We start from the raw sequence: 14,475 nt of genomic DNA on the forward strand, positions 1-14,475 counted from the left end.
AAACATACACACACACACTCATAAAAAGAAAACAAAAAACAAACAAAAAGAAACCGAACAGTCAGAACCCTGGGACAAATGGTATATGCAAACCTAAGGAGACAAAATCACACAAAGAAACATATACCTACACACTCTCAAAAGAGAAAAAAGAAAAAAAATATATATATAAAAGAAGAGAGCAACCAGACCAATAAACAAATCCACCAGTGATAACAAGCACTAAAAACTAAGTTAAGATAAAAATAAAAACAGAAACAAATCAGATTCAGAAAGCAAACCCCAAGTCTACAGTTGCTCCCAAAGCCCACAGTCTCAATTTTGGGAATATTCATTGTCTATTCAGGTGTTCCACAGTTGTACGGTTCATCAAGTTGTTTGCGGGATTTAATCTGCTGCTCCTGAGGCTGCATGGAGAAATTTCCCTTTCTCTTCTTTGTTTGCACAGCTCTTGGGTTTCAGCTTTGGTTTTGGCCCTGCCTCTGTGTGTAGGCTGCCCTCAAGCATCTGTTCCCTGCCCAGACAGGAGGGGGTTAAAGCAGCGGCTGATTAGGGCTCTCTTGCTCACTCAGGCCGGGGAGAGGGAGGGGTACGGTAGTCATAATTGGAATGCGGGGCGAGCCTCTGGGGGCTGAGGCCAGTGTGACATGGCAACAGACTGAGGTGTGCCATGTGTTTTCCTGGGGAAGTTGTCCCTGGATCTTGGGACCCTGACAGTGGCATGCTGCATAGGCTCCTGGTCGGGGAAAGTGTGGATAGTGATCTGTGCTTGCACACAGGATTCTTGGTTGCAGCGACATCAGCGTTAGCATTTCATACCCGTCTCTGTGGTCCTAGTTGATAACCATGGCTCGCACTCATCTCTGGAGCTCGCTTAGGTGGTCCTCTGCCTTATATGGGCACACAGAGCAGGAATCCCCTCTCCTCATGCACACCGAAACAATTGCCTCTTGCCTCTTCAGCAGATCCAGACTTTTTCCCTGACTCCTTCCCAGCTAGCTGTGGTGTACTAGCTCCCTTCAGGCTGTCCTCATGCAGCCAACCCCAGTCCTCTTCCTGGGGTCTGACCTCCAAAGCCTGAGCCTTGGCTCCCAGCCCCCACTCCTCCTGGCAGGTGAGCAGACAAGCGTCTCAGGTTGGTGAGTGTTGGTCGGCACCTATCCTCTGTGCGGGAAACTTGCCACTTTGCCCCCTGCACCCCTGTTGCTGCATTCTCTTCTGTGGCTCCAAATTTTCCCCTGCCCACTCCCCGTCCCCGTCAGTGAAGGGGCTTCCTTGTGTGTGGAAACTTTTCCTCCTTCACAGCTCCTTCCCAGAGGTGCAGGTCCTGTTCCTATTCTTTTCTCTCTGTTTTTTCTTTTTTCTTTTGCCCTACCCAGGTATGTGGGGAGTTTCTTGCCTTTTGGGAAGTCTGAGGTCTTTTGCCAGTGTTCAGTAGGTGTTCTGTAGAAGTTGTTCCACAAGTAGATGTATTTTTGATGTATCTGTAGGAAGGAAGGTGATCTCCACATCTTACTCCTCCACCATCTTGAAGGTCTCTATGCGTAATTTTTAAATGTGTTTCAGCTCTCTGGTGGTCTTTTTGTTCTGTTTACAAATCATTCCAAACCCACTGTCTTAAAAAACATACATTTTATTTATTATTTTTTAAAAATTTTATTATTTATTTTTGACTGTGTTATGTCTTTGTTGCTGTGCATGGGCTTTTCTCTAATTGCAGCGAGTGGGGGCTACTCTTCATTGCGGTGCACAGGCCTCTCATTTTGTTGGCTTCTCTTGTTGCAGAGCATGGGCTCTAGGTGTGCGGGCTTCAGTAGCTGCAACAAGAGGGTGCAGTAGTTGTGGCACATGGGCTCTAGAGTGCACAGGCTTCTGTAGTTGTGGTGTGTGGGCTCAGTAGTTGTGGCTCACAGGTTCTAGAGCACAGGCTCAGTAGTTGTGGCATATGGACTTTGTTGTTCCATGGCATGTGGGATCTTCCTGCACCAGGGATCGAACCTGTGTCCCCTGCATTGGCAGGCAGATTCTTAACCACTGCACCACCAGGGAAGTCCCCATACATTTTATTATATTTCATGATTCCATGGATTGTCCATGGTTAAGCAGGTCAGTTATTCTACTGGCCTTGCTGGGACTCTGTAGATAAAAATGTCCACAACAATATTCCCTGTTCTACATGCTATTCCAGAATCTTGCCACACTCTGATCAAATGGTGGAGACTGTGTCTCCTCCTCTTAAGTTAGGTAGGCCATTGTGAATTGCTCAACTAACAGAACAGAGTATAGCAGAAGAGATGCTATATAACTTCAAGGCTAGTTCGTGAAAGGCAGTACATTTTCCCATGGCTCTCTCTTGGGGCACTCACACTTGGAATCCAGTCGCCATGCCCTGAAGAAGCCAGGTTATATGGAGTCTCAGTTCTGGCTGAGATTCCAGCTGATAAGCAGCACCAACCTGCCAGCCATACAATTTAGCCAGGTTGGATGTGAATCCTTTAGCCCGCAGTCAAATTTACTCCACCTGACACCATGTGCAGCATCATGTGGCGATGCCAAGCTCTGTCCAAATTGAAGATGTATGAGTAAAGTAAATGTTATTGTTTTGAGCCACTCCAAAAGTTTTGGGGTGGTCTGTTATGCAGTCGTAGGATAACTGGAACAAGCCCTCTCATGCAGCTGCAGTCCATTGGTGGTGTGGAGTAGGATGTACAGTGCCTTGTACTCCTCAAGGTGGCCTCTCACTCCAAAATGGGAGCTTACACTCCTTTCATGGAAGCTCAGAGCTCCAAAAGGGAGAAAGTGGAAACTTCCAGGCCTTCTTCATGCCCGAGCTTGGAAGTCTCAGAATGTCACTTCATCCACATTTGATTGGACAAAGCAGTCACAGGCTCAGCCCCAATTTCAGGGGAGGAGACATAAGCCCCAATTGCTGATGGGAGGAAGGAGGAACAGCATGTGCATACAGGTGGGGAGAGAATTGATGTTGGCCATCTTTGGAAAGCAGATACCACACTGTCCCTCATTAGAATATTAGGTCCACACGGGCCCCAGCCTTGCTTCTCTTGTTCACCACAGGATACCCAGCAGCTATTGCTGTATTTGGCATGTGCTACCTGTGAAAATATTTATTGCAAAAGTAAATGGGTATATAGTGCAAAGGGAAAGTGTGTGACTTTTGTATGAGACCATTTCCTTTGACCAGAGCACTTCCTTCTCTTTCCCTTTCTGACTAACTCTCACTTGTCCTCAAACACTGTATTCTAACACATATATATGGAATCTAAAAAAAAAAAAAAAGGTTCTGAAGAACCTAGGGGCAGGACAGGAATAAAGAAGCAGACGTAGAGAATGGACTTGAGGACACGGGGAAGGGGAAGGGTAAGCTGGGATGAAGTGAGAGAATGGCATGGACATATATACACTACCAAATGTAAAATAGATAGCTGGTGGGAAGCAGCTACATAGCACAGGGAGATCAGCCCGGTGCTTTGTGACCACCTAGAGGGGTAGGATAGGGAGGGTGGAAGGGAGAGGCAAGGGGGGGGATATGGGGATATATGTATACGTATAGCTGATTCACTTTGTTATACAGCAGAAACTAACACAACATTGTAAAGTAATTATACTCCAATAAAGATGTTAAAAAAAAAAACAAAACTCAGTTTAAGTTCTGTTTCCTTCATGGCCCCAGGCAGGGCCAGTTACTCTCTCCTCCTGGCTCCCTTGGTCCACTGCTCACGTCTCATTGTTGTGTTGGGCATTTCTTGGTTTCATTTTGGGAGGATCTCAAAGGGCAAAAATCATATCTTAGTCATATCTTTGAATGACTTCCAATGTCTGTCATGTATGCTCAGAAATAGAGCCATGGCTTAGAACAGACAAACACTCAAAAATGGAATCAATTACTTCTAATTCTGGGCTCCATTGCTCAACAGAGAAATGAAAAATTTGAAGTACTTTTTTTTTTTTTTTTTTTTTTTTAACACAGTAAAGCAGGAATGCCTTTTTTATTTGTTTATTTATTTATTTATTTTATTTATGGCTGTGTTGGGTCTTCGTTTCTCTGCGAGGGCTTTCTCTAGTTGTGGCAAGTGGGGGCCACTCTTCATCACGGTGCGCGGACCTCTCACTATTGCGGCCTCTCTTTTTGCGGAGCACAGGCTCCAGATGCGCAAGCTCAGTAATTGTGGCTCACGGGCCCAGTTGCTCTGCGGCATGTGGGATCTTCCCAGACCAGGACTCGAACCCGTGTCCCCTGCATTGGCAGGCGGATTCTCAACCACTGCGCCACCAGGGAAGCCCCTGAAGTACATTTTAAGGAGAGGTTATGACTAAAGACCTTGGAGCGGGGGTGGGGCAGGCAAAGACAGAGATCAAGAAAAGACAGAGTCAAGAAAAAGGAAGTTATTTCCAAAGAAAAACATGGAGATTAGTGAAATGTTAAAAATAGAGCCAGTCAGCGCAGAGGGCCGAATCTGTAAGGCCCGTTGAACGTTTGCGGGGGAGGCGGCTTCTTCCATCTGGGCCGAGGAGCAGCTTCGTCAGTTGAAGGACACCTGCAGCGAGGTCTGTGCGTTTTGGAAGATTGAAATCATGGCAGGTCCAGAAACTGATGCCCAGTACCAATTCACTGGTATCAAAAAATATTTCAACTCTTACACTCTCACAGGGAGAATGAATTGTGTACTGGCCACATACGGAGGTATTGCTTTGATAGTTATATACTTTAAGTTAAGGTCTAAAAAAACTCCAGCTGTGAAAGCAACATAAATGGATTCTCAACTGTACCTCATCTGTTAAGTTCCCATGCTTGAAGAAGCTAATGTCAACTCATCATGTGATACTCAATTTGTACAATAAATTATGATCCTGGAAAAAAAATATATGAACTTGCAACAATAGGAATGTCTAACCTTTTAGACTTCATCTGTAAAATGGGGATAAAATAGTTCTTATAAAAATTTAAGGTTGATTGAAAAGTAAATGAAATAAAATACGCATAGTGCTTGGACCAATGCCTGGAGCATAGTAAATGTTCAATAAATGCTAACTATAATAATGAAAACTCCAACAATATTTGCCATTTATTGACTGACCACGTTGTGCCAGGAACTGGTCTCAGAGATAATATGGATGCCAAACAATGGTTGTTTGTTTACTAGAGTAATTCTACATGATGCAAGAAAAGAAAGGTAGCCTTTCCGGAAACATTAAAAAGGTTGTGGCACTTCAAGGAGCTCTCTCCTGTCATTTTTCAGCAGCACTTTCAGTGTCTAGAATCTTTTCCAGTGCAGGAGAGAAGGGCAGGTGAGTGTGAGATTGGCACTTTTTGCAACGTGGTGAACAGGTGGAAAAACCTGGTACTTGCTTGTCTGTCACTTAGAACAGAAAAATACACGTCTGAAATCTCCGGGTCTAAGATTTCTAGTTCTTGGGAATTTGAAGCTTGTTTTATGTAGCAATTCCTTTCTATCCCCAGTTATACTTCTTTCTTTCTTTTTTTTGGCCGTGCTGTGCAGCTTGTGGGATCTTAGTTCCCCGACCAGGGACTGAACCCGCACCCTCGGCAGTGAAAGCACAGAGTCCTAACCACTGGGCCACCAGAAACTTCTATCCAGTTATAGAACAAAAAATAAGGCTGCTATATTAAAGCTAGTCTTCCTATGAGAGTTATTCTGAATAGAGAAATGGCACAGATCTCACCCACCTGATGAAGGACCCAGTGGATGTGTCACCCAGCCCCTCATGTATACTCAGCAACACACTCAAGGTTTCTTGGAGAATCCATTGTCAACTGAAAATGCTATGTCTGAAAACTCACATGGCCTGTTCAAGGGCAGATGGCCCAGACAGACCTCTTTGCTAGCTGCCAGCTAATTAATTTGCCTCCAAAATGCAAAATAAGGCCTACTGTTCTTATTGTTTTTTCCTCTTCTCTCTCACCACTGTTTTTTTTTTTTTTAAATAAATCCTGCTTTTACCTTTGTTCACTGACAACAGTCCAATGGCCATCTCCTTTACATACAAGTGAGTTGTTTGGCATGCAGATAATTAACTATGTGTCTCTGAGTCATTCTTTGACATATGACATTATGGAGATTTACTGTCATCTTATATTCAGTCCCTTACAATATTAGTAAATGTTCTGTTTTGATATTTTTCAATGTAAATGCTACTTTTGGAGCCTGATTTTATAATACAGAAATGAGGGCAGATGCCTTGTTGAAATAGGATGTGTCATTATATAAGTGGCTCTTGGACACTGATTGATCTGGATGCCACAGATTTTGAAAATACCTGGAGATGTGTTGGTTGAAGATACAATTAAGTATTTTAACCAGAATTGTCCAGTTAATGTCAATATAGAAGTGAAAGAAGCTTAATTATTTTCTGAGATTTCTAAGGCAGTGGTTCTCAACCAGGGGACGGTTTGCCCTCCAAGGGACACTTGGCACTGTCTAGAGACATTTTTCGTTGTCACAACTGGGGCAGTGTTGGGGGAGGGAGCAGAATGCTACAGGTGTTTGGTGGGTAGGATGCTGCTATACATCCTACAGTGCACAGCTCCTCATAACTACAACTTATCTGGCCCTCAATGTCAATAGGGCCAAAGTTGAAAACCCTGCTCTAGGGCTATGAGTCCCATTGACCATCACCCTAGATAGCAGTCATTGGGTTAAAAGTTCCTTTTTTCTCCCTCCCCTATCTCTACCTTTGCTGTTTTGTAGTCTAAGCCAATGTCAAACACAAAGCCTGGCATATACTGGATACTCAAACATTTCTCCTTGTGTTCTGTGACTTTGGTGAACATGTGCTAGATGAGTAAAGGGTCTAACGTTACCAGCTAATTGCAGTTTTGTGCTCCTCAAACATTGTGAGATTTCTGTTTTCTTGCCTTAGACAGCTTTCTTCTGTGTTCACTGGGACTCAGACTTGCAGTTACCCAAGAGATATATTCTGGAGGGTTTTGGAAAGATAGTAATGAAGCTACAGGTAGTAGGGAGGTAAGTAACTAACATTTCTTTTTTGTTTGATTTGTTTTGTTTTTAAACTTTTTATTTTATATTGGAGTATAGTTGATTAACAATGTTGTGTTAGTTTCAGGTGTGCAGCAAAGTGATTCAGTTATACATATACATGTATCTATTCTTTTTCAAATTCTTTTCCCATTTAGGTTGTTACATAATTTTGAGTGGATTTCCCTGTGCTATACAGCAGGTCCTTGTTGGTTATCTATTTTATATATAGTAGTGTGTGTATGTTAATCCCAACCTTCTAATTTATCTCTTCCCCCCTTTCCTTTTGGGCAACCATAAGTTTGTTTTCTGCCTGTGAGTCTATTTCTAAGAGTTAACTTTTACTTTTTGATATTTAAAAAGAAAAAAGAAATTTTTTATTAGAGTATAGTTGCTTTGCTATGTTGTGTCAGTTTCTACTGTACAGCAAAGTGAATCAGCTATACGTGTAAACATATCCCCTATTTTTTGGATTTCCTTCCCATTTAGGTCACCACAGAGCATTGAGTAGGGTTCCCTGTGCTATACAGTAGGCTCTCATTAATTATCTATTTTATACATATTATCAACAGTGTATATATATCAGTCCCAATCTCCCAGTTCATCCCACCCTCCCTTCCCCCTTGGTATCCATACTTTTGTTCTCTAAGTCTGTGTCTCTATTTCTGCTCTGTAAATTGGGAGATTAGGTTTGACATAAATACACTACCATGTGTAAAATAGATAGCTAGTGGGAACCTGCTGTATAGCACTGGGAGCTCAGCTTGGTGCTCTGTGATGACCTAGATGGGTGGGATGGGGGGGGGGTCCAAGAGGGAGGGGATATATGTCTACATATAGCTGATTCACTTCACTGTACAGCAGAAACTAACACAACATTGAAAGCAATTATAGTCCAATAAAAAAATAAGATTGTCTATACCAATTTCTTCAGATTCCATATATATGCATTAATATAGATATTTGTTTTTCTCTTTCTGACTTACTTCACTCTGTATGACAGCCTCTAGGTCCATACATGTTTCTACAAATGACCCAATTTCATTCCTTTTTATGGCTGAGTAATATTCCATTGTATATATGTACCACATCTTCTTCATCCGTTCCTCTGTTGATGGACGTTTAGGTTGTTTCCATGTCCTGGCTATTGTAAATAGTGCTGCAATGAACATTTGGGTGCATGTGTCTTTTCTTTCACATCTTTATTGGAGTATAATTGCTTTACAATGTTGTGTTAGTTTCTGCTGTACAACAAAGTGAATCATCTATATATATATATACATATATCCCCATATCCCCTCCATCTTGAGCCTCCCTCCCACCCTTCCTATTCCACCCCTCTATGTCATCACAAAGCATCGAGTTGATCTCCCTGTGTTATGCAGCAGCTTCCCTATAGCCATCCATTTTACATTTGGTAGTGTATATATGTCAATGCTACTCTCTCACTTTGTCCCAGCTTCCCCTTTCCCCACTGCGTCCTGAAGTCTGTTCTCTATGTCTGTGCCTTATTCTTGTCCTGCCACTAGGTTCATCAGGACTGTTTTTTTAGATTCCATATGTGTTCGTTAGCATACAGTATTTGTTTTTCTCTTTCTGACTTCACTCTGTATGACAGACTCTAGGTCCATCCACCTCACTACAAATAACTCAATTTTATTCCTTTTTATGGCTGGGTAATATTCCATTGTATATATGTGCCACATCTTTATCCATTCATCTGTTGGTGGACATTTAGGTTGTTTCCATGTTCTGGTTATTGTAAATAGTGCTGCAATGAATATTGTGGTACATGTATCTTTTTGAATTGTGGTTATCTCAGGGTATATGCCCAGTAGTGTCATTGCTGGGTCATATGGTAGTTCTATTTTTAGTTTTTTAAGGAACCTCTAATTTACATTCCCATCAGCAGTGCAAGAAGGGTCCCTTTTCTCTATACTCTCTCCAGCACTTATTGTTTGTAGACTTTTTGATGATGGCCATTCTGACCAGTGTGAGGTGATATCTCATTGTAATTTTGATTTGCATTTCTGTAATAATTAGTGATGTTGAGCAACTTTTCATGTGTTTGTTGGCCATCTGTATGTCTTCTTTGGAGAAATGTCTATTTAGGTCTTTCACCCATATTCTGATTGGGTTGTTTCTTTGATATTGAGCTGCATGAGCTGTTTGTATATTTTGGAGATTAATCCCTTGTCAGTTGCTTTGTTTGCAAATATTTTCTCCCATTCTGAGGGTTGTCTTTTTGTCTTGTTTATGGCTTCCTTTGTTGTGCAAAAGCTTTTAAATTTCATTAGGTCCCATTTGTTTATTTTTGTTTTTATTCTCATTACTCTAGGAGGTGGGTTAAAAAAAGATCTTGCTGCGATTTATGTTAAAGAGTGTTCTGCCTATGTTTTCCTCTAAGAGTTTTATACTGTCTGGCCTTACATTTAGGTCTTTAATCCATTTTGAGTTTATTTTTGTATATGGTATTAGGGAGTGTTCTAATTTAATTATTTTACATGTAGCTGTCCAGTTTCCCCAGGACCACTTATTGAAGACTCTGTCTTTGCTCCATTGTATATTCTGGCCTCCTTAGTCACAGATTAGGAGACCATAGCTGTGTGGGTTTATCTCTGGATTTCCTATCCTGTTCCATTGATCTATATTTCTGTTTTTGTGTCAATACCATACTGTCTTGATTACTGTAACCTTGTAGTATAGTCTGAAGTCAGGGAGCCTGGTTCCTCCAGCTCCGTTTTTTTTTTTTTTCCTCAAGATTGCCTTTGCTATTTGAGGTCTTTTGTGTTTCCATGCAAATTGTAAAATTTTTTGTTCTAGTTCTGTGAAAAATGCCATTGGTAATTTTGATAGGGATTACATTGAATCTGAAGTATGAATCTTTGGGTAATATAATTATTTTCACAACATTGATTCTTCCAGTCCAAGAACATGGTATATCTCTCCATCTGTTTGTGTCATCTTTGATTACTTTCATCATGTCTTATAGTTTTCTGCATATAGGTCTTTTTCCTCCTTAGGTAGGTTTATTCCTAGGTATTTTCTTCTTTTTGTTGCCATGGTAAATAGGAGTGTTTCCTTAATTTCTCTTTCTGATCTTTTGTTGTTAGTGTATAGGAACACAAGAGATTTCTGTGTATTAATTTTGTATCCTGCAATTTTACTAAATTCACTGATTAGCTCTAGTAGTTTTCTGGTGGCATATTTAGGATTTTCTATGTATAGTATCATGTCATCTGCAAACAGTGACAGTTTTACCTCTTCTTTGCCAGTTTGGATTCCTTTTATTTCTTTTTCTTCTCTGATTTCTGTGGCTAGGACTTCCAAAACTATGTTGAATAAGAGTGGCGAGAGTGGGCACCCTTGTCATTTTCCGGATTTTAGAGGAAATGCTTTCAGTTTTTCATCACTGAGAATAATGTTTGCTGTGGGTTTGTCACATATGGCCTTTATTATGTTGAGGTAGGTTCCCTCTATGCCCATTTTCTGGAGAGTTTTTTTCTTTTTTTATCATAAATCAGTGTTGAATGTTGTCAAAAGCTTTTTCTGCGTCTATTGAGATGAGCATATGGTTTTTATTCTTCAATTTGTTAATAGGGTGTATCACATTGATTGATTTGTGTATATTGAAGAATCCTTGTATCCCTGCGATAAATCCCACTTGATTATGGTGTATGATCCTTTTAATGTGTTCTTGGATTTGGTTTGTAATATTTATTTTCAACATCTTTATTGGAGTATAATTGCTTTACAATGTTGTGTTAGTTTCTGCTGTATAACAAAGTGAATCAGCCACACACATACATATATCACCATATCTCCTCCCTCTTGCTTCTCCCTCCCTCCCACCCTCCCTATCCCACCCCTCTAGGTGGTCACAAAGCACTGAGCTGATCTCCCTGTGCTATGTGGCTGCTTCCCACTAGCTGTCTATTTTACATTTGGTAGTGTATATATGTCCATGCCACTCTCTCACTTCTTTCCAGTTTACCCTTCCCCCTCCCCATGTCCTCTAGTCCATTCTCTACATCTGTGTCTTTATTCCTGTCCTGCCCCTAGGTTCTTCAGAACCTTTTTATTTTTTTTAGATTCCATATATATGTGTTAGGTTTGCTAGTATTTTGATGATGATTTTTGCATCTATGTTCATCAGTGATAGTGGCCTGTAATTTTCTTTTTTTGTGATATCTTTATCTGGTTTTGGTATCAGGGTCATGGTGGCCTTGTAAAATGAGTTTGGGAGTGTTCCTCCCTCTGCAATTTTTTTCGAAGAGTTTGAGAATGAGAGGTGTTAACTCTTCTCTAAATGTTTGATAGAATTTCCCTGTGAAGCCATCTGCCCCTGGACTTTTGTTTGTTGGAAGATTTTAAATCACAGTTTCAGTTTCATTACTTGTGATTGGTCTGTCCATATTTTCTATTTCTTCCTGGTTCAGTATTTGAAGGTTGTACCTTTCTAAGAATTTGTCCATTTCCTCCAGGTTGTCCATTTTATTGGCATATAGTTGCTTATAGTAGTCTCTTATAATCCTTTGTATTTCTGTGGTCAGTTGTAATTTCTCCTTTTTCATTTCTAATTTCATTGAATTGAATCCTCTCCCTTTTTTTCTTGATGAGTCTGGCTAAAGGTTTATTAATTTTGCTTATCTTCTCAAAGAACCAACTTTTAGTTTTATTGATCTTTGCTATTTTCTTCATTTCTATTTCATTTATTTCTGCTCTGATCTTTATGATTTCTTTCCTTCTACCTACTTTGGGTTTTCTTTGTTCTTCTTTTTCTAGTTGCTTTAGGCATAAGGTTAGATTGTTTATTTGAGATTTTTCTTATTTTTTGAGGTGAGATTGAATTGCTATAAACTTCCTTCTTAGAACTGCTTTTGCTGCATCCCATAGGTTTTAGGTCGTTGTGTTTTTATTGTCATTTGTTTCTAGGTATTTTTTGATTTCCTCTTTGATTTCTTCAGTGATCTCTTGGTTATTTAGCAGTGCGCTGTTTAGCCTCCATGTGTTTGTGTTTTTTACAGTTTTTTCCCCTGTAATTGATTTCTAATCTCATAGCATTGTGGTTGGAAAAAATGCTTGATATGATTTCAATTCCCTTAAATTTACCGAGGCTTGATTTGTGAACCAAGGTAGATCTATAGTAGAGAATGTTCTGTGTGCAGTTGAGAAGAAAGTGTATTCTGCTGCTTTCAGATGGAATGTTCTATAAATATCAATTAAGCCTGTCAGGTCTAATGTGTCATTTAAGGCTTATGTTTCCTTATTAATTTTCTGTCTGGATGATCTATCCATTGGTGTAAGTGGGCTGTTAAAGTCCCCCACTATTATTGTGTTCCTGTCAATTTCCCCTTTTATGGCTGTTAGCATTTGCCTTATATATTGAGGTGCTCCTGTGTTGGGTGCATAAATATTTACAATTATTATATCTTCTTCCTGGAATGATCCCTTGATCATTATGTAGTGTCCTTCCTTGTCTCTTGTAACAGTCTTTATTTTAAGGTCTATTTTGTCTGATATGAATATTGCTACTCCAGCTTTCTTTTGATTTCCATTTGCATGGCATATCTTTTTCCATCCCCTCACTTTCAGTCTGCATGTGTCCTGAGGTGTCAAGTGGGTCTCTTTTAGACAACATATATATGGGTCTTGATTTTGTATCTATTCAGCCAGTCTGTGTCTTTTGGTTGGAGCATTTAATCCATTTACATTTAAGGTAATTATCAATATATTTGTTCCTATTCCCATTTTCTTAATTGTTTTGGGTTTGTTTTTGTAGATCTTTTCCTTCTCTTGTGTTTCCTGCCTAGAGAAGTTCCTTTAGCATTTGTTGCAAAGCTGGTCTGGTGGTTCTGAATTCTCTTAGCTTTTGCTTTTCTGTAAAGCATTTGATTTCTCTGTTGAATCAGAATGACATCCTTGCTGGGTAGAGTAATCTTGGTTGTAGTTTTTCCCTTTCATCTCTTTATATATATTTTCCCACTCCCTTCTGGCCTGCAGAGTTTCTGCTGAAAGATCAGCTGATAACCTTATGGGGATTCCCTTGTATGTTATTGTTGCTTTTCCCTTGCTGCTTTTAACATTTTTTCTTTATATTTACTTTTTGTTAGTTTGATTAATATGTGTCTTGGCGTGTTTCTCCTTGGGTTTATCCTGTATGGGACTGTCTGTGCTTCCTGGCATTGACTATTTCCTTTTCCATGTTAGGGAAGTTTTTGACTCTAATCTCTTCAAATATTTTATCAGGCCCTTTCTCTTCTTCTTCTTGGACCCCTACAATTCAAATGTTTGTGCGTTTAATTTTGTCCCAGAGGTCTCTGAGACTGTCCTCAGTTCTTCACTTTTCTTTATTCTTATTTATCACTTTTCTTTATTCTTCCTTCACTTTTCTTTATTCTGCTCCACAGCAGTTATTTCCACCATTCTATCTTCCAGCTCACTTATCTGTTCTTCTGCTTCAGTTATTCTGCTATTGATTCATCCTAGTGTATTTTAAATTTCATTTATTATGCTGTTCGTCACTGTTTGTTCTTTAGTTCTTCTAGGTCCTTGTTAAACGTTTTTTGTATTTTCTCTATTCTAATTCCAAGATTTTGGATCATCTTTACTATCATTACTCTTATTTCTTTTTCAGGTATATTTCCTATTTACTCTTCATTTATTTGGTCTTGTGGGTTTTTACATTGCTCTTTCATCTGCAACATATTTCTCTTTCTTCTCATTTTGTCTAACTTACTGTGTTTGAGGTCTCCTTTCTACAGGCTTCAGGGTTGTAGTTCCTCCTGCTTCTGTTGTCTGCCCCCAGTGGGTGAGGTTGGTCCAGGTTCTTGTGTAGGCTTCTTGGTGAGAGGGACTAGTGCTTGTTTTCTGGTTGGTGGAGCTGGATCTTTTCCCTCTAATTGACAGGGCTTCATCAGATGGTGTGTTTTGGGGTGTCTGTGGGCTTATATGACGTTAGGTAGCCTTTCTGCTGATGGCTGGGTTTGTGTTCCTGTCTTGCTTGTTGTTTGGTGTGGGGCCTTCAGCACTGGAGCCTGCAGACTGTTGGGTGGAGCCAGGTCTTGGAGTTGAGATGGAGACCTCTGGGAGAGCTCTCACTGATTAATATTCCCAGGGCCAGGAATTCTCTGGCATTCCAGTGTCCTTGACTCAATGCTCCCACCACAGAGACTCAGGCCTGACCTCTGGCCTGGGAACCAAGACCCTGCAAGCCACACAGCTCACCAAAAAAGGGGGGGGGGGGAAGAAAAGAAAAAGAAAGAAAAAAAAAGGCAGGACGAAAACAATTGAAAACAAACCAAGAAACAAAACCGAAGCCAAATAGCAAAGATAAAAACAGGCAAACAGCAATAATAACAATGAAAATCAAATGAACAGACAAACAAAACCCCAGACCAATGAATGGTAAAAGCAAAACCAAACCAAAAAAAAAAAACAAACACACACACATACAAAA

General features: G+C 40.3%; 1 protein-coding gene across 1 annotated transcript; it reads left to right on the forward strand.

The window, feature by feature from the left end:
• Positions 1 to 4,500: 4,500 nt before the first annotated feature.
• On the forward strand, positions 4,501 to 4,785 carry LOC118881709 (ATP synthase membrane subunit DAPIT, mitochondrial-like). Its single transcript, XM_036826866.1, has one exon. It carries the CDS (start codon positions 4,594 to 4,596, stop codon positions 4,768 to 4,770), a length of 177 nt encoding a protein of 58 aa, XP_036682761.1. The 5' UTR covers positions 4,501 to 4,593; the 3' UTR covers positions 4,771 to 4,785.
• Positions 4,786 to 14,475: the final 9,690 nt, after the last annotated feature.

This window comes from Balaenoptera musculus, chromosome 15 (genome assembly GCF_009873245.2).
Source record: "Balaenoptera musculus isolate JJ_BM4_2016_0621 chromosome 15, mBalMus1.pri.v3, whole genome shotgun sequence".
Classification (NCBI taxonomy): domain Eukaryota; kingdom Metazoa; phylum Chordata; class Mammalia; order Artiodactyla; family Balaenopteridae; genus Balaenoptera; species Balaenoptera musculus.